The sequence below is a fragment of the Lonchura striata genome, chromosome 10, assembly GCF_046129695.1.
Source record: "Lonchura striata isolate bLonStr1 chromosome 10, bLonStr1.mat, whole genome shotgun sequence".
In the NCBI taxonomy this organism is placed as follows: domain Eukaryota; kingdom Metazoa; phylum Chordata; class Aves; order Passeriformes; family Estrildidae; genus Lonchura; species Lonchura striata.
The window spans coordinates 26,843,390-26,862,137 of NC_134612.1; the positions used below are offsets into that span (position 1 = coordinate 26,843,390).

The 18,748-nt window shown below is 54.1% G+C and overlaps 3 protein-coding genes across 3 annotated transcripts; 2 read left to right on the forward strand and 1 right to left on the reverse strand.

Moving 5' to 3' along the window:
• The first annotated feature begins 1,035 nt into the window (after positions 1-1,035).
• On the forward strand, positions 1,036-4,457 carry SIAH2 (siah E3 ubiquitin protein ligase 2). The gene is made up of 2 exons (XM_021544908.3): positions 1,036-1,435; positions 2,026-4,457. Exons 1-2 carry the CDS (start codon positions 1,067-1,069, stop codon positions 2,581-2,583), a joined length of 927 nt encoding a protein of 308 aa, XP_021400583.1. The 5' UTR covers positions 1,036-1,066; the 3' UTR covers positions 2,584-4,457.
• A 1,549-nt stretch (positions 4,458-6,006) lies between these two features.
• ERICH6 (glutamate rich 6) lies at positions 6,007-11,583 on the forward strand. The gene is made up of 9 exons (XM_031505675.2): positions 6,007-6,279; positions 7,090-7,191; positions 7,268-7,425; positions 8,367-8,428; positions 9,218-9,708; positions 9,845-9,930; positions 10,274-10,426; positions 10,698-10,923; positions 11,317-11,583. The coding sequence occupies exons 1-9, from the start codon at positions 6,007-6,009 to the stop codon at positions 11,581-11,583; spliced, it is 1,818 nt and encodes a 605-aa protein (XP_031361535.2).
• Positions 11,584-12,514: 931 nt separating this feature from the next.
• On the reverse strand, positions 12,515-18,675 carry SELENOT (selenoprotein T). The gene is made up of 6 exons (XM_021544943.3): positions 18,509-18,675; positions 17,222-17,332; positions 16,054-16,180; positions 14,736-14,823; positions 13,883-14,034; positions 12,515-13,232 (listed from the first exon to the last, which is right to left on the reverse strand). The coding sequence occupies exons 1-5, from the start codon at positions 18,673-18,675 to the stop codon at positions 13,910-13,912; spliced, it is 618 nt and encodes a 205-aa protein (XP_021400618.1). The 3' UTR covers positions 12,515-13,232; positions 13,883-13,909.
• Positions 18,676-18,748: the final 73 nt, after the last annotated feature.

Consider the following 18,748-nt stretch of genomic DNA (forward strand, 5'->3'; position numbering starts at 1 on the left):
ATTGAATTTTATAAAAAATAAAAAGAAGCCACGACACCCAGCCAGAGATTATGCTGGGCTGGGATGAGGAGATGCTGGTTACAGCTGGTGTGAGGTCTGCGACCCCACTGTGGAACCGCAGCTCAGCCCCAGCGCTGCAGTGCCCGGGCACCCACAGCTCCCGCGGCACCGGGAGAGGGGCCCAGGGCTGCGGGGGATGCACGGTCCCGCCGAGGGGCATGGTCCTGGTAAAGGGATACACTCCCGGTGAGGGGGCATGGTCCTGGTGAGGGGCTGGCAGGACACGGTCCCGCTGAGGGGACACGGTCCCTGTGAGGGGACACGGTCCCGCTGAGGGGACACGGTCCCGGTGGAGCGGCACTGTCCCGGTGAAGGAAGGGACACGGTCCCGGTGAGGGGACACGGTCCCGGTGAAGGGACACGGTCCCGGTGAAGGAAGGGACACGGTCCCGCTGAGGGGACACGGTCCCGGTGGAGCGGCACTGTCCCGGTGAAGGAAGGGACACGGTCCCGGTGAAGGGACACGGTCCCGGTGAAGGAAGGGACACGGTCCCGGTGAAGGGACACGGTCCCGCTGAGGGGACACGGTCCCGGTGAAGGAAGGGACACGGTCCCGGTGAAGGAAGGGACACGGTCCCGGTGAAGGGACACGGTCCCGGTGAAGGAAGGGACACGGTCCCGCTGAGGGGACACGGTCCCGGTGAAGGGACACGGTCCCGGTGAAGGAAGGGACACGGTCCCGCTGAGGGGACACGGTCCCGGTGAAGGAAGGGACACGGTCCCGGTGAAGGGACACGGTCCCGGTGAAGGAAGGGACACGGTCCCGCTGAGGGGACACGGTCCCGGTGAAGGAAGGGACACGGTCCCGCTGAGGGGACACACTCCCGCGCAGCGCGGGCGGGCCCGCGCGGGGCACGCCGGGAGCGGGGCGGGTGCCGCGCGCAGCCGCCGCTCGCCCCGCACCGCCCCGTCCATCCTCATCCTCCTCCTCCTCCTCCTCCTCCTCATCCTCCGCCTCCGCCCGCCTCCCAGCGCGGCCCGATGGTGGCGGTGGCGGCGAGGCGCGATGAGCCGCCCGTCCTCCGCCGGCCCCGGCCCTAGCAAGCCTTGCGGGAAGCAGCAGCAGCACGCCCCGTCCCCCGCCGCCGTCCTGCCGGGGACCGGCGGCGCTTCTCCGCCGCCTCCCCCTCCTCCTCCTCTTCCTCCCCCCCAGCAGCAGCAGCAGCAGCAGCAGGAGCTGACCTCGCTCTTCGAGTGCCCCATCTGCTTCGACTATATCCTGCCGCCCATCCTGCAGTGCCAGGCCGGGCACCTGGTGTGCAAGCAATGCCGGCAGCAGCTGAGCCTCTGTCCCACCTGCCGTGGCTCCCTCACCCCCAACATCAGGAACCTGGCCATGGAGAAGGTGGCCTCGGCCGTCCTCTTCCCGTGCAAGGTAAGGATGAGCGGCTGGGCAGGGGGACGGGAGGGCCACCCAGACCAGCCCCGATCCCTGTGCCCCTGCGGAAAACCCCCAGCCATCATCCCCATCCCTGTACTCCTGCAAAAAAAAACCCATCCCTGTACCTCTGCAGAAAACCCCCAGCCATCACCCCCACATCCATATCCCCAGACCACCCCCCTATATCCTCCTACAGAGGACACCCACCCACCATCCCAGTTGTTGAAACTAGAATCCTCTGTTCTTTTTAAAGAAAAGGAATATCCAAGCCAGGACCTCTCCAGCTGATCTGGACGGATCAGATCTAACTACTACAGCAGATCTAACAGCAACGCAGCCATACAACCCATTTTATCTAAGTGCTTGCATTAGGAAAAAACAACCTCAAAAGATGAGAAGAATCCATTTTAAGTGGAAACAAAAACTAAGTAAAGCTCAGCTTGAAGCCAGGGCTCCATACAATGTAAAGTTTGCAATGAGAATGAGAGCTCTGGTTGATCACCTGTGTTTCCAGTTGACGGGTGGGAGCAGCACATACTAGGGCTGATGCCTTTCCTGACAGCTTGTGTTTGGTCTCTTTCCAGTATGCCACAACAGGCTGCTCCCTGACCCTCCACCACACAGAAAAGCCAAAACATGAAGCCATCTGTGAGTACCGTCCCTACTCCTGCCCGTGCCCTGGTACCTCCTGTGACTGGGAGGGGTCCTTGGAAGCCGTGATGTCCCACCTCATGCATGCCCACAAAAGCATTACCACCCTTCAGGGAGAAGACATCATTTTCCTTGCCACAGACATTAACCTGCCAGGGGCAGTGGACTGGGTGATGATGCAGTCGTGCTTTGGTCACCACTTCATGCTGGTGCTGAAGAAACAGGAGAAGTGTGAAGGTCACCAGCAGTTTTTTGCCACCGTGCTGCTCATTGGCACCCGTAAGCAGGCAGAGAACTTTCAGTACAGACTGGAGCTGCACAGCAGCTGCCACCGACTGACCTGGGAGGCATCTCCCTGCTCCATCCACGACGGCGTGTCCATGGCCATCCGCAACAGCAACTGCCTCATTTTTGATACAGCTACTGCACACCTTTTTGCTGACAACGGAAACCTCGGCATCAACGTGACAATTTCCATGTGTTGCCCGTGATGCATTGCTAGCGAGACTCGAGCTGTCTGGATGTAGTGCTTCACTGGGTTTTGGTTTTGGTTCCCATTTTTTATGCTATTCAACTATGTCATCTTGTATGCTAAGGTTTCTGACTAGCCAACAACTGTAATTCTGGGCAGAAGAGGAACAACAGTATGCTGTAAGTAATGTGAGCAGGACAAGGTCTTTTAAAATTCTTGGGTGCCTTAGGAAGACTACACACAAGATTACACACCTTTTGTAATTTAATTATATTTTATGTAAAGAGTGCTTCCATTGGATATATGGCTTAAGAGGCTCCTGTTTGGAGCACACCTAAAAAGCCCTTTCATCAGCAGTACAGATTCTGTCTGATGCTGGTGAGCTTTAATAAAAGGCTTTAGTATCACAAGAGGGTTTGGTTTAGAAGAGACTATCATCTGTTCCAATCCTCCTGCCATGGCAGGGAGACCTTCCACTATCCCAGGCTGCTCCAGCCCCAGTGTCCAGCCTGGCCTTGGGCAGTGCCAGGGATCCAGGGGCAGCCACAGCTGCTCTGGGCACTTACACCAGGGCCTGCCCACCTTCCCAGGGAACAATTCCTGCCCAATATTCCATCTCACCCTATCCACTGGCAGTGGGAAGCCAGCCCCCCTTGTCCTGTCACTCCAGGCCCCTGTCCAAAGTCCCTCTCCAGCTCTCTTGTAGCACCATTAGGCCCTGGAAGGGACTCTAAGTTCTCATGATTTGCCCTTAGTGAAGCCATGTTGACTATCACCAATCACCTCCTTATTTTCCATGTGCCTTAGCATAGTTTCCAGGAGGATCTGCTCCAAACTCTTTCCAGGCACTGATGTGAGACCTGACAACCTGTAGTTCTCTGGATCTTCCTTTTTCCTCTTTCTAAAAAAAGACGGTTATGTTTCCCCTTTCGGAGTCAGTGGGAACTCCTCTGGATTCCAGAACTTCTCAAATGTGATGGATGATAGTGGCCAAGCCGCTTCCTCCACCAGTCCCTCTGAACCCACGGGTGCATTTTGTCAGGTCCCATGGACTTGTGCACCTTCAGGTCCCTTCGACCTCCTCGACCCCAGTCCTCTCCTGCTGCAGGCAGTTCTTTGCTCCCCCACTCTCTGCCTCTGCCTCCTGCAATTTGGGCAGAGTGGCTGGAGCAGTTTGCCACGAAGGCTGAGTCAGAAACGTGGCTGAGTACCTCAGCCCTCTCCAAGTCCCAGGGAACTGGTGTTCCCGTTTCCTTCCATAGAGGGTCCACATTGTCCCAGGTCTTCCTTTTATCACCAGTGTACCTATAGAGGTTGCTTTGCTTGTTGCCCTTGATGCCCCTGGCCAGATTTAAGTCTTTCAGGCTCTAGCAATCCTAACCTGACCCCTGGCTGCTCACAATCTTCCCTGGCTGCCTGTCCTGTCCTAGTAGGTGAAAAAGGAAGAAAATCCAAGTAACCTTTCACTGGAGCTGTGAGGGGAACAGTAGGTACTTCAGCAATGTTCCTCCATTCCCTGCTACCTTATGGAAGGGAAGGGCACTGGGTCAGCTATGGTGGTGGCTTCAATATGAAAAAGGAGAGAAAGGGCTGGGGTATGGCATGGTACATTACACCATGTGAAATGCATAGAATTGCTGGCTTCTGTCTGCTTCAGGGGGATCAGGCCAGGTACAGGTGCAGGCAGGAGGCACAAGTCTCACAGACTGCAGATGGCTGGAGCCAGTGACACAAGGTTGTCCACGTGCAGCTGCCCTGGGACACACTCTACTATTGATCATTGTAAAAGATTCATAACATAGCAAGAGCTTTATGGCCAGTGTCTTGTCATTTGGTATTTAAGTTTTGTTGCCATATTTCTTTTATTTTGCAATAAATATTTTGCAAAACCTACACTGAGGAGCTGTGCTAACACACAAATGCATGGCAGCTGCTCCACGGTTACACTGTGTGCTCGGCCGTGCTGGATCAGCTGGGATCCCCTGGCATGGGCTGGCTCTCCCTGGAGGGGTCCTTGCCCCTGTCACCGTGCTGTCACCACACCTGACTCTGCCTGCAGACCCCCAGCCAGGCTACAGCACCGGGCAGGTACCCTGCAGCCCCTTGGCTGCTCTCCAGCCCACCAGGAGCATCTGCAGTGGTTCTAGAGCTCCCTCTAAAAACTATTTCCACGTCAAACACAAATTAAAATGCACCTGTCCAGGGACTGATGAGTTTAGAGCGAACACAGCTCACTTCGAATGGCCCGCCCCCGGCCGTGCTGTCGGGACAGGCACTCGGTGCCGCCAGACCCGAGGGCCGTGGCCATCCCAGAGAGACGTGGAAGTGATCTCGCAGTGCTATGGAGAGCACCAGGTGCGCCACCGATAGCACAGCCTGCACCTCAGCATGCTCTTTCCCTCTGAGGAATAAGTCAAACTGACTTCTCCGTTGTGGAACTCACGTGCTAGTAAGACACTGCGAATCCTACCGACAGCACAGGTAAAGTGGCACACACCTGCTCTCCCGACGGGAATCCAAACCTGCCTGCTTTTGCGCAAGACCGTTTTCTCTCTTTTATTCTCCGAGCTGAATGTGCAGATTCCTCGGAGAGGTTCGGCAGAGCCAACTCCTATGGGAGAGATCAGGAAGATGTGTGACAAGCGTGTGACACAGGCGTAAGGAATCCACTCGGGCAGGTGTTCCGGTGCAGACGGGGTGTCCGAACACGCAGTCCCGCCGCCTTTGGGAACGCGTGTCACCCCCAGTCCAGCTCCGCGCTGCTGGCAGAAGCAGCAGCTCCGGGACTCGGCGGGACCAGGACCGAGCGCGGGCCCCCGGGTCAGAGCCGCCCTGGCTCCGCGCCCGGCCGCGGGTCCCGGGCGGTGCGGGCGGCACCGCGCCCGCAGCCCCGCCGAGGCGGGCACGGGCAACGGAGCAGCCGCAGCTGCCGCCTGGAAGAGCAGCGCTGGGGGCAGCCGCGGCCCGGGCCGGGGCCGGTACCGGGTACCGGCGGGAGCGGCCGGGCCGGGGCCGGTACCGGCGGGAGCGGCCGGGCCGGGCCGGGCCGGGGCCGGTACCGGGTACCGGCGGGAGCGGCCGGGCCGAGGCCGGTACCGGCGGGAGCGGCCGGGCCGGGGCCGGTACCGGGTACCGGCGGGAGAGGCCGGGCCGGGCCGGGCCGGGGCCGGTACCGGCGGGAGCGGCCGGGCTGGGCCGGGGCCGGGTACCGGCGGGAGCGGCCGGGCCGGGCCGGGCCGGGGCCGGTACCGGGTACCGGCGGGAGCGGCCGGGCTGGGGCCGCCGCCGCGCGCTCCCGGCGTGCCCCGCGCCCTCAGCGTTGCCCTGGAGACGGTGGCGCGGCGGGCCGGGCACAGAACGGCCGGGCACGGAGCGGCCGGGCACAGACGGGCCGGGCACGGAGCGGCCGGGCACAGAACGGCCGGGCACAGACGGGCCGGGCATGGAAGGGCCGGGCACGGAACGGCCGGGCACAGAACGGCCGGGCACAGACGGGCCGGGCATGGAAGGGCCGGGCTGGGCCGCGGAGCCCAGCGGAGCGGCGGACGATGGAGAGGGCGAGCCCCGCTGGCCCCCGCCCCCCGAGGAGGACACCGGCCACCCTGCAGAGCCGCGGTGTGAGACTGCCCTGGCCAGCCCGCAGCCGACCCCCACGGGCCTGCCCACCCTCCTGGCCTACAGACCCGAGTCCTCGCAGGCAAACATTCACCATGAGGTCAGTTGAGGCGGTTGCTCCCCGCTGCTTCATTCACATGCTTCCATATAGAAAGCATGGAACCAACGCCCTAACCCTAACCCTAACCCTTTGCCGAGCCCGGAAAGGAGCCCCTTCATGACAGCTTTTTCTTCACAAGACCGTTGAACAGCCTGGGCAGCAAGAGGCTGTGCAGCCTCTCCCCACTGCTGCACCCTCTGTTGAGAATTTCCCAGCAGAATATTTTGTCTGAATCAGACACAAAATGTGTATAAGTAGGTACAGCCACATAAAAGCAGGGTACAGAGTTCCACGTAACCCTTAGCAGACCAAAGTCACCAAAGAGTTAATTCAAGGCACAAGCTGAGGAGCAAGGGAATTTTGTTTCCAGATATCCAGTACCATCCTCAAAACACACCCTGCTGCCAACCTGGTTTGCATCTGGTCAGATGTGACTACCTCCATAGCACCAAGTCTGCTGGTGCTTACTCAGAAACTCCCACAACTGCAGTTTTTCTCTCTGTAATGCATTCAAATACTCAACTACAGTGTTCTGCACTCTCGCTTCCCTGGGAAGGAGCAGAGCTCACGAATACCAGTCATTCCCTTTGTTTGGGGGCATTTATTGATTTATTTACAACATATATTCTTTTCTTTTTGGTGGTTTCCTGAACCTAATGTTTTGAGTTAAATTGTTCCAAGATATCCTAGACATGGGTCTGTCGTGAGTGCCCTTAGGTGCTTTGACACACCTATTGCATTTTCACCGTGCTAACCGGGGATCTGGGGGCTGGTACCCCATGTCCTTCCTCCCCGCTCTCCCCATCGCAGCAGGCAGAGGAGGATGCTGAGCCAACGTGCGAGTACTGTGGTAACCTGCTGAGGCCGTTCCCCTTCTCCGAGGATGCGCCTCTCTCCGAGGACCAGGAAGACGTAAGCTGGTGGGAAGGACGAGCAGGGGCTTGCTGTGGAATGGCCGCACTCATGGCTCTGCTCTCTCGCCTTCTAGAGATTCTGCTGCGAGCGCAGCCGAGAGCTCTATGAGTTCATCGTGAAGGAGAAGAAGAGGCTCGAGGATGTCAGCAGCCTTCCCAGAACTGTCAGCACCCATGAATCCCTCGGCTCTGAAGCCAACCTGCTGCTGTCAAAGGAGCAAGACAACCAGAGGTACTGGGAAAACTGGGGATCAGGTCTGTGCAATGAACAACAGGGAGCTCTGAGGGGAAAAGGAGCATTAAGAAACTGCAGAGAGAGGGATGAAAGAAGAAAAACCTTTCCTTTAGGTACCAGAAGTTCTGATTCTCTCTGGTCCCTCCTGGCTCCTCTACTGCCAGGCTGCACAAGGAGGTGGCGAGGCACATGCTGAGTGAAATGTTAATTCCAGTCCTAACAGATTAACTATCTAGAGACATGTAGAGCCAAAAAAACCCACAGATGTGGGAAGGGACAGTACTTGGGTGTAGCTTCTACCTCTGGCACTGAAACAAAACTGGCATTTGTATTTCTGTTTTGATCCATAAACTGTGTTTGGATTACAGTTTCCAGAGTCATACACAAGAGCTCTGCAAGCTTTTGGGCTGTTTAGCAGGAGACCCAAAGTTTGTGCAAGAGTTTAAGCCTTCAGGGAAAGTTTAAGCCACAGGGAAAAGGAAAACTAAACCAGTACACCTGGAAGTAAACTGTTGGTCTCCTCAAAAATCCTTCACAGTCTGAGGGTGCAAGTGCCTCCTACTGTGTACAGAGCACACACTAAACTACTGTCAGATTAATAGGAAATTACACAAGAATAATGAAAATATTCTTGGAGATGAGTTGTTTTCTTGATCTTGTGGGCATCTGTCCTTCTCTTTCACATAAAATCCTGATCCAAACCCCATTACAATATTCAGCTCTCGTGCCAGTTCACAGTGTCTGTTCACAGGAATCTGTGTGGGTGCAATTCCTTTCTGCTGAGGTATGAGTATTCTGGTGACACTGCTGCCTGTTACTTGGAATTGTGAGCAGAGAGGAAAACAGATTCAGAAATTGTGTTCCTAAAGCAGAGATATCCACTACTTGCAGCTTTCTCAACATGATAGATGAGTATCAACAACAGTTCTGTTTTCCAGGCAGCAGAAGAGACACCTGGCTATAGAGCTGTCTGAGTCTTTAAGGCCGAGTGCCACTAAAGGTGAGCTGGTATTTTCGTATGGATTTGTCCATTTATCTCAACAATGAACTGAGTGGAATTGCTGGTTTCTAACTGGAGGATTTTATACAGCAGCATGTTCGTTCATTGGCAGATATGCAATCTCATTAAATTAGACACAGCCATATTAAATCATCCCTCACACATGAGCACAAGAGTGGGCACATCCCCTTTGCATAGAGTTTGTAATGATTTTCAGTAGTTATCTGTGACGTTTCCAGCTGAGATGCACAGAACTTGACCTGAAAGGACAAGCTGGCAAAGCCAAGCCCTTAGGGAGTAGGAACTGCCAGAATGAGGCTCACCCAGAATTTGCCTGATCAGGTGGATATTCCACTAATTCCTAGCCCAAGCTGTGGATGACTGAGCAGCCTTTTGGGTCTAGCTGTAGAGGAGAAGTTTTGACAGGTGAACCAAATTTATAATATGGGCATGTTTTCACAGAGGATGGCAGGGCAGTGAGGCTTCTGCAGCACTGGGATCTCAAATGATCAGTTCCAGTCCGTGGAGCCAAATGTTATCCCAAAAAAGTTGCTCTTTACACAGATGTGTGTATATATGTAACTGAAAAAAATGTTATCTTTTATCATAATCCTGTACTCTGAAATAGCTGAGCACTGTGGACTGCCCTTGTTAGAAAATACCCCGAGACAGACTGTCAGGATGGAGTGTTTCAGCCAGGAACTCCCACTCACACATTTAGAGCAGAGGTATCATGGTGGGTACTGCCAACCCTCTCTGCTGCACAAAAGCCCTCCCTGTGCTCTGCAGGTTCACGGCAAGCTGGATCTATTTCCTACGAGCCTTCCCAGGAACTCTCATCTCCCGAAGGTGGGACACCAGTGCCTGCTGCGAATGCAGCTGAGCCTGAGTCAGAGCCCGAGCCAGAGCCTGAGCCCCAGCCCGAGGAGAAACTGGAGCCCAAGACCCGGCCCAAGGAGGAGCCCGAGCCGGAGCCCCGGCCCAAGGAGGAGCCCGAGCTGGAGCTTCAGCCCGAGGAGCCCGAGCTGGAGCCCTGGCCCGAGAAGGAGCCCGAGCTGGAGCTTCGGCCCGAGGAGGAGCCCGAGTCAGAGCTTCGGCCCGAGGAGGAGCCCGAGTCAGAGCTTCGGCCCGAGGAGGAGCCTGAGCTGGAGAAGGAGCCTGGGCCTGAACCCGAGTCCAGTCCTGAAGAGAAGCCCAAGTGCAAGCTCAAGAAAGAGCAGGACAAGAAACCCACGTCCCGCGGCGTCCTCGGCTATGACTTCAGTCTTCTGGGGAAGAAGGCAGGTACCTGCGGCCGACAGCGACGGGAGCACCTTGGATGTGTCAGCGCTCTGAGCAGTTGGAGCCCAGCAGTGCCTGTTTTCACAGGGCACCTGTGCCGGCCTGCTCTTAGCCGTTTTATCCTTCCAATCATAGGTGGGGAAGGGTAAATTGGTGCAGAAGTACTACAAAAACGGAAAGAAATTCCTTACCATTCTCCCAGATGGACCCTCGCAGTTATTGTATCCTTTACGGGGTTCATTTGCCTGCTTTAGTCCAGGGCTTTACTAATTTTAAGTCTGTCCCAGTCCACCTTATTACAACCCAGCTCAGCTCTCCCACTCGCTCTGAGGAGCAGCAGTGAAACTTGACACAGCTCCTGGGCTGAGGTTTCAAAGAACAGCCAGGAGCTCCAATGAGCACTAGCTTCCAAGACCCAGCCCAAGGAAGCAGCACACCTTTAACACAGTGCCCTGGGTAATATATCAGTTTTTATGCCCCAGAGTAGTACCTGGGAGTATACAGCGTGTAAGAACACATCAACCAAGCAAAGCAGAGGGTTACAAACACCTTACCTAGCGGCAGCTATCCATCTGGAAACCTGGCCATCATCATTACACAGGCGAGAGACCAGCTGATGTGCATAGTACAGGAAGATGAGCCAAGGACAACCAAAATCCGAGCACTGTTTCAGTCTGATGGCAGGAGCACATGCTATTACCCGACTGGAGATGAGTGGTGCGTTAAGCGGCTTTGCTGTCTCCTCTATGCATTGACATTTCAAGGACCATAAAGGGTATTTTTAATAGTATCCAAAAATAGACAAATTCAGCAGCTCACAGGCCCTGCTTCAGGTGCCCTCAGAGCAGCAAGGCAACGCAGCCGTGCCTTGAGAGGTGGGAGACAGACCCTGCCCCTGCTGTGCCTCTGTGCCAACCCTCAGGGCAGTAAGTGACCTTCTGCCAGAGGAGCTTACAGGGTTCAGAGGCTCCATTTCCCTTTTATTTAGGATAAATATGAGTATCCAAGGTGGGCAGTATTTGGACCAAGCAGGCAACCGGGTAAGAAAGTGGATGTGGCCGAACTTGTCACCAGGACCCCAAGTCCCACTGAGCCCCATTTTCATCTCCCTGAACCGCCACGTGGGGGTCAGGATCCTGGCCCAGGACAAGATCTTCGTCTCCTTCCTTGCCATGGGGCGACAAGCAAAATTCAACATGGGAACCAAAGTGCAGGTAATTGTTCCTGTGCTGAGCCACTCCCCACAGCGGGAGCAGGGCAGCCAGGGAAGCTCCCCTCTGTGCTTATCCCGTGCCATGTTGTCCCCAAAAAGAAAGCTGTGGAGATGCACGTATTCCTGCCACTCCTATGGAGATGGGGCATTTGCCAGCCCCAGCTCTCTGCAAGGGGCCACAGTGTGGGACTCCACTCCCAGGCAAATCCCCGACTACATCCACACGGTCACCCTGGCTCTGCCAGGGAGAAGAGCTATGATCCATGTGGGCAGGGCACACAGCAGCTCCTTTCCTCCTCAGGCTCCTGTCACAGGGGCAGGTTTCTCTGCTGGAGACGGAAGCCCCATCCCCAGCTTGGGTGGCTCTGCCTGACACATATCCTCTGTTCTGCAGGTCAGCACCAGCAGCCAGCTGCCTCCTCCAGCCCAGCTGGGTGAGGATGAGCTCCTGCTGCTTGCCTTCCGTGTGAGGATCCTGCAGATCTGCGACAGGATGCGGGGATGCATCAACTTCCCTTCCAGTGAGCAGTGGAACAAAATGCAGCCTCCTTTGTACCTCATGACCCAGGCTGTGAAGATCCTGGAGCTCTGCATGGCTGCTGACATAAGTGATGAGCTGCACAGCTCCATCAAGGCCATAGTAAATGCCCAGCAATTCTGACCAGTGTGTGTGTGGTGTAAGGCAAAATGAGCCAGAGACAGTCTCTGATGCTGTAGCACCTGCACGTGCTCAGCAAGATTTCTCCTTTGGCCCTGCCCGCCCTGGTGCAGAGAAAAGGGCAGCCCAGGGCTGATCCACACAGCCCCAAATAGGTCTTGCTCAGGGCAGGCAGTACCAGCCCGCAGTGACACCACCTTGGTCATGGAGGCATAAGAGGGCTTTGCTCGAGCAGAGCAATCCCGTGCTCTGCAGCAGTGCACTGCTCCTGAGCAGGCTCCCTTCTGTCTCCAGCCCCAGCTGAGTAGTCACTTCAGGCCTCAGGTAAGGCACAAGGACAAAGAGCACAGCCAAGCAGGGCTTGGGACAGCTACACGGGCAGTTGTTTGCTCAAGTCACCCACACCTCTGCCGCTCCTGACGAGGTGGCACCAGCAGGAACGTCCCAAGTGCTCCTGGTGCCCATGCCCACGGCAGCTCAGCCAGCTGCAGGTACAAGACACGGTGGTTCCCTGTGCAGAGAGCAACAAATGTCCTCAGAGTGCCCAAAGCCATCCCCAATCACCTATGCTTGGCTCCAGGGAGCACCAGCTGCAGCCTGGGATGGGCTCTGGTTCAAGCACTGCAAGCACAAAGCAATCAGTGGGTGTTTAAGAGGCCTGTGGTGCTGCAGTCAGCAGTGAGGAACCTCCCAGCCTCTCAGAGCAGCCTTTCAAACTAGGGGCTCACCTGGCCAGCTTCCCCCAGGGAGGCCACACCTCAACTGTGGCAGGTGCCTGAAGGATAAGACCAAGCCCCATGTGCCCCTCCCCACACTGGAGGTTCTTGGGGGCTTACACATGACAAATGCTAGGTCAGTAACTTTGGAAAGTTGGCTTTTTATGCAGTTTTTCAATTGCAGTTCCAAGCATGTCCATCGGTGACAAACAAGGTACTTCACACAGGAAATGGGAACTCTTTATTTCAATTAATGTTCTTGGGTTCTATTCAGGACAGCAGGAAGGCCCAGCTCATCTCTCAAATGGCCAAGGAAGAACAGCTGGAGCTGGCCCACATGATTAAAGAGCAGCTGATTTTAATTTTCACTGAAGTCACCAAGTGATGTAATAATTCTGCATATAATTTTGCTTATATAATTCAGTATATAATGCACTGTTCGACTCTGCCATAGATTTTGAAAAATATACAAACCTGTTTTAACCACATTAAAGAGATTTGATAGACAGCTATCAATTACTCAACAGCTTAGGACAATATCAGACACTCCTATAACTTCATTTTAAACTATAAAAAGAACATAAATTCATATAAAATACAACAGATTAAACAAACTTCTCTTTTCAAGGAAAAATTAGGTATCAACTCAATCTGCCATAGTGTGAAACATGAATATAAAATAAGTTACCATTAGTAATGCCTGCATTGCTGATCTATGAACTGGTCGAATGAAGTCTTAAAAAAACTATACAGTATTATTGCACTCATGGCTGTGCAGTGTGGACTGGCCAGCACTGAAACAGGGCTCATTGAGTGTTTGTCCAGGAGGCACAACGTGGCTGCAAGAGAGGCATCCAGCCTGCACCAACAGCGGCTGTCTTCAGTGCAGGCCTTCATGGGTCTGCACCACGCGGCCCGGGAACCACCACCCAATGCCTGTGGAGAGACACCTGGGTTACAGCCAGCAACACCCATGCCACAGCAGCACACCTGCACTGAGCCTGCCCCAAGGTGGGGAATCGTAAGCTACGTGCTTTGAAAGCCACAGGTGACATGGGGACGTGGAAGTGGTTTGTCATAAAATACCAACAGGATGTGAACTCCATGCTACCAAAAGCCATGGAGCTTTTGCAGAGGAGCAGGGCAGTACACTAGAGCATGACAGTATTCTGCTCTCCTAGGTTAAGCAAGGAACAGACAGCAGCCTGTTCCCCAAGGCGCTGGAATTCAACTGCGCTAAAAGCCAGGGAGACCTTAAGCCCCTGGATAGAGGCTGTTCCAATGCACAAAAGCAGTGTTTCTGATCCCTGCACCACACACTTCATGGACATTAGGCCTTCTGCCTGCAATAACACACATCCTCCTGCCTCACGGAATGCCAGCTTCCTGCTCCGAGACAGGCAGAATGAGCCACATCCCAAAACCTCCCACCCAAACAGCCTCCGTGACACCACATGTGGCAGTTTAACATCATGGGAGCTGGTTCACCAGAAACATTTAACTGAACAAACACACAATCCTAAAATCCAGTCTGCAGTGTGCCCGTCTTACCTGGGCACATGCACTGGTGACAGGAGGAGACTTACGAGAAGTTTCAGTGCTGATCGATGGGGCTATGATCGATGATGGGACATTGACTCCATGTGCACATTGAGCTTCATCTCGTTATCAAGGATCTGTACAAGCTGCTGCATGGAAGGGAGGTGGCCAGACTCCAGCTTAGACCACACTGGGACATCTAGTGCAGAACACACATGGGAGGGAAACACCGTTACACTAGGAGCATCAGAAAACAGGCACAGCTGGTGTAAACATGGAATTGAGAAGCTCTAGGAAGCTGTGTGAGTTGGTACTGATCTATGCTGAGGAAAACATCTGAATCAACAATGCTTCCAACCTCTGGCTATGCTGAACCCCAGCCCAACTAGGAGAGCAGAGTCACTTAGAAGCGTATCATATTAATGGAGAGGTGCAAAATATCCACTGATATTCCTCTTGACCTGAAAAATCAGTACTGTTGTCCATCACTGCTGATAATATGGTAATAGCAATAGATTCTTTAGGATTCCAAAGCTCAAGCATGCTGCAGAACAGACAGGGAAAGCATCTAATTGGAGAGCTGATGGTTTCTTATTTAATGCACATCACACACAAAGAAAGAATACAACACAATTATTCCAAGGCAACAAACAGCCCTCTGAGTAAGTTTTTACAGAGCTGTTGTAGAATATCTGACATCTGTATAAATTTCTTTATAAGACTTCTATGATTTTCATCATTTATTCTGATAAGACAACATCTGAACATACAAATGGATGGCAATTTCCACATATCACATTTGGGACATAAATTTCCTGACACCATCCCTCATCCTCTGCACTCTACAGCTCTCACATGTGTGTGTATATGTGACACTCCTCAAACAAAGTCTCAGCTCACCATTCAAAGTGATTTCAAAAGCCCCAGTGGACATACACTGGTTCTCAATCATGTTGCTCAGGAAGAAGACCATCATGCAGGCGTACACCTGGAAGAGAGCAAAGATTCACACAGACCTCAGCCATGTCAAGCATGCCTGCTGTTGTTCACAGGTGCCTCTGAATTCCCTCTGTGATTGCTCAAGGAATGTTCCCATCTACAGACATCTCCCCTTCCTCGTTTACAGACTGTGCACCCTGCCTTCCCCAGAAAAGCACCAAACCAGCTCCAGCCCTCCGCACACCTCCGGACCCAGCACAGCCAGCTGCAGCAGGGCTGGCAGCATGACATGGAACGCAACTGCTCCCAGACACAGCCTGTCACTGTCACAGCAATCTCCAGACCACAGAGCCCAGGGTCCAGCACGAACAGCAGAGCAAGGCAAGTCACATGCATAGCACCACCAACCCTCCTGCACACCGCCATGCCTTCATCTGGAATTTTCTCTGCGCGTGGGTGACTAAGGAGGAAAGGATAGGATCTTCACAGTACAGCTCCTCCCTCACCGCCTCTAATTTCCTTTTCCTGTTCACAGGTACACTCACACAAGTCACTGCAACACCACAGAACCTGGCACAGGGACAGCAGCTACACACCGCAGCCAGCCCACCCAGGCATGGAGTTGGCCCATTTAATTCAACCGGAAATATTACAGCTTCTGGGCATGCAAACTGGCCAGTGAAAGACCCAGGGCATGGGCAGCTCAGCATGGAGGTCTGTAAATTAGTTTAGTGAATAAATCTGGAACAAGGTTACTCCAAATCTGAGTACAACACCCTGAATCTACTGGCATTACCACTACTGACTCATGGGGATATTCTCCCACAATGTTACGCCAGTCTTCTCTCCAAAAAACACCCACAACATTTCAATTCATTCTTCTAATGCCCGTCTAATTGCTGCCTAATCTATCTGGAGTCTGATGGAAGCATCGACTACAAAACCATTACAAGACAACAGAGAAGGGAAACTGTAATTTTAACATCAATAGTACTGGCTTGAAATGCTCTTCTTGAGCCCTAAAAAACAAAGAACTCTTTTATTCTCTTTGTCAGCACATTAACCTCAGCTGCTCCTCTGTAGTAGCAGCAGCCTGGAAAAAGATCACAGAAACACACATGGGTTTGTCAAAAGCATAAAGCACAACTGGTAAGAATTATTATACCATAAGGCTGCAGCATATGAAAGGTGAATCAGTCAGAACTGAGGGACTCCCAGAGCACCCTGATGAAATAACTCTGAAGCTGCTTTTTCAGACTAAAAGAAGTATGTCCTTTACCTTGTTTTCCTGGCCCCACTGCCAGATGCTTGGAGCTTGCATGCCAAAGAAAGCAAACGGGTCCTTGCCAACGATGATTAAGCCAATTAATACTAGTTTGAAGACAGACAGGAAGGATGCTATGTGCCTGTTAGAGACAACACACACCAGTGACTGACTATACACAACTGTAATTCACCTCACTAGAATTTTGACAGCATACAATCAAATGTTTCAGGAGAAGTATGAAACTTTCCAAGGTTTATCTCACTGTAAAAAACCCCAAACCAAATCAAACCATCAAAACAAAAAAGCAACACACACAACACCCCCAGTAAGGCCCTGCTTTTGCATAACACCCCAGAATGACATCTTCCTGTAAACTACAGATTCTTTAGCTCCTCAGCAGACTTCAAATGGGACTTTGCTTTTAACTTATATATTCCTGAACTGGATAACAGATTCAGTTTCTAAAGCTGTTCCACATTACAGATATGTCTGACTGACAGGCACCACTTCCTGCGGAGCATTTCCCAGTGAGTACAACTCCCCACAGCCAGCCCACACTGAGGCACTGTGCCCCGCAGCCTCCCACCACCACAGCCCTGCCAGAAATCGGGCCAACGAGTGCTCCAGGAGCCACCTAGTAACTATGGCATCACTCTCCAGCGTGGGCACACTGCTTTAAGTAACAGGAATAACACTGTTTTACCTTTTTCTTAATTTCTTTGGGCTTTCCCCGCACAGCTGCAGCAAAGGCCACTCCGGCAGCCCCCACCCTGAGGAGACCTCTCCTCCAATTCTGATGTTAACACTGAACCTTCCTTTCCTCTGTGCCCTTAACCCATTACAGGGATTCGTCCCTAAGTGCATAAGCCTGAGCAACAAACTGAATTTATTTCCATACACAGTATGAAGAAAAGCTGGGAAAATTTACTGTTTCAAAAAAAAGTTATGTAATTTATTTTAGGTAGGATTTGACAGGCGGCATCATAGGTAGCCAGATACTGATACTTGTATGGGAAACTAAGGCAGCTACCTGGAATCACATACAAGAAAATCCTACAAGCGTCCTTGTATGCAATTGCAATAGAAAATCCCTTAAGTTGAAATTTTTAGTATTGTTTCAGTGTAAATGCATACCTTCAGCACTGGAAAGCAGACAGACAGCAGGAGGTGACACACTCACCTATAGATAGGTTGAGGAAGGTAGTTCTCCCCTTCGATTCGGATGTCTGGGTACCGCTGGCTGATGACCCGCATGTACTCCTCAAACACCCGCCTGTAGCCTCAGGAGACACTGAACACAGACAGCACTGTCACCACAGCCCCAGGGCTGCCCTGTACCACCACCGCTCAGCAGCACTCACCCTCTTCATATCCCCGTCCAGTCAAAACAGAACTCACATTTTTTATGGCACAGAGAAAGCCTGATGTGCAGTCAAATTACACATCACAAACCCCAACAGGTAAGCCCTGGGCGTGACACTGATTTGCTCCACATTCCAGCACAGACACAGAGATCTGGAAATACCCACTAAGCATCAAATCACTCACTTTCCCTGGAAAAATCTGTTAAGTTAGGATTAATTTAGGAAGTCGATGTAAGCAATCCCTTGCTCTGTGCCAAAAAAAACCCCAACCGATCTTCACCCAGAGCCGTCTGAATCCCTCTCTGGGACTGTGCAGACAGGCAATGTCGCTCCCAGCCATCTCTATGTCAGCACGACACGGGAACTGCAGTTCGACACTCCCGAGCGCTCCTCTGCCCCGCCTTTCAGCAGCCGCCTCTATGAACTGCGGTAAATCCCGAAGAGCCCGAGCCCAGCACTCTCCCCGAGCGGTTCTGCGGTGCCTCAGGTTCCCGCAGGGCCTGCCCAGGGTCCGCTCCGGCCGCCACCCGGCCCTGCCCACCCCGAGCGCCGGGAACCCTAGTGCCGAGTGCTCCGGGCCTGCCGAGTCTCTTTTCTCGCCGCCAACCGGCTCCAAGCGCCGGGGCTGCCTCAGCCCTGCTCGGCGCTGCTGACACCATCGGCAGCACCGCCGGAATGCTGCAAAGGTGCCCGAGCGCACCGACCGCAATACCGGCACCGCACCGAAACGAAATCACAGCCGTTGCTGAGACATCGGGCCCTCCCAAACGTTAGTCCCGCACCAGCACAACGCCACACATGGCATTAAAGGGCCCGAAAAGTGCGGGTTTACGGCGGGAGGCCGTTGAGCGGGCCCACTGAAAGAGCCGCCGCCCGCGGCCCGGTGCCGCCTCCCACGCCCCAACAGGGCCGGGAGCCCCGACAGTTCGCCTGGGGCGGGATGGCCCCTGGCCCTGGGAGAGGCTCCTCCACGGACAAGAGCGAGCGAGGCCGGCGCAGCGCTGAGGGAAAGGAAGGGAAGGAAAACGAACGAGGCAGGCAGAGGCGAAGGCCCGGCGGGCGCCGCCATTTTGGCCGCCGCCATCTTGGCGGGCGCCCCTCACCAGATCTGGAACTTGAGCAGCGGCCCGGTGGCGTAGGCCATGCGCAGCTTCTTCGCCGGCAGCCCGCCCTGCTCCGCCGCCGCGGCGCCGCCGCCGCCCGGTGCCGCGGCCAGCCCGGCCAGCAGCAGCAGCAGCAGCAGCCGCCGCCGCAGCCCCGCCGCTCGCATCTCGCCGCCGCCGCACCGCGCGCGCCGCCGGCCACGGTCACGCGCGCGGCGGGGGCGGGGCCGCGGGCGGAGC

Excerpts from the sequence above, each read along its gene's own strand:
- SIAH2 (XM_021544908.3), top strand. The coding sequence starts at position 1,067 with ATGAGCCGCCCGTCCTCCGCCGGCCCCGGCCCTAGCAAGCCTTGCGGG. Across the intron at positions 1,436-2,025 it reads CCGTCCTCTTCCCGTGCAAG|TATGCCACAACAGGCTGCTC; the intron begins GTAAGGATGAGC and ends GTCTCTTTCCAG.
- ERICH6 (XM_031505675.2), top strand. The coding sequence starts at position 6,007 with ATGGAAGGGCCGGGCACGGAACGGCCGGGCACAGAACGGCCGGGCACA. Across the intron at positions 6,280-7,089 it reads AGGCAAACATTCACCATGAG|CAGGCAGAGGAGGATGCTGA; the intron begins GTCAGTTGAGGC and ends TCCCCATCGCAG. Across the intron at positions 10,924-11,316 it reads ACATGGGAACCAAAGTGCAG|GTCAGCACCAGCAGCCAGCT; the intron begins GTAATTGTTCCT and ends TCTGTTCTGCAG.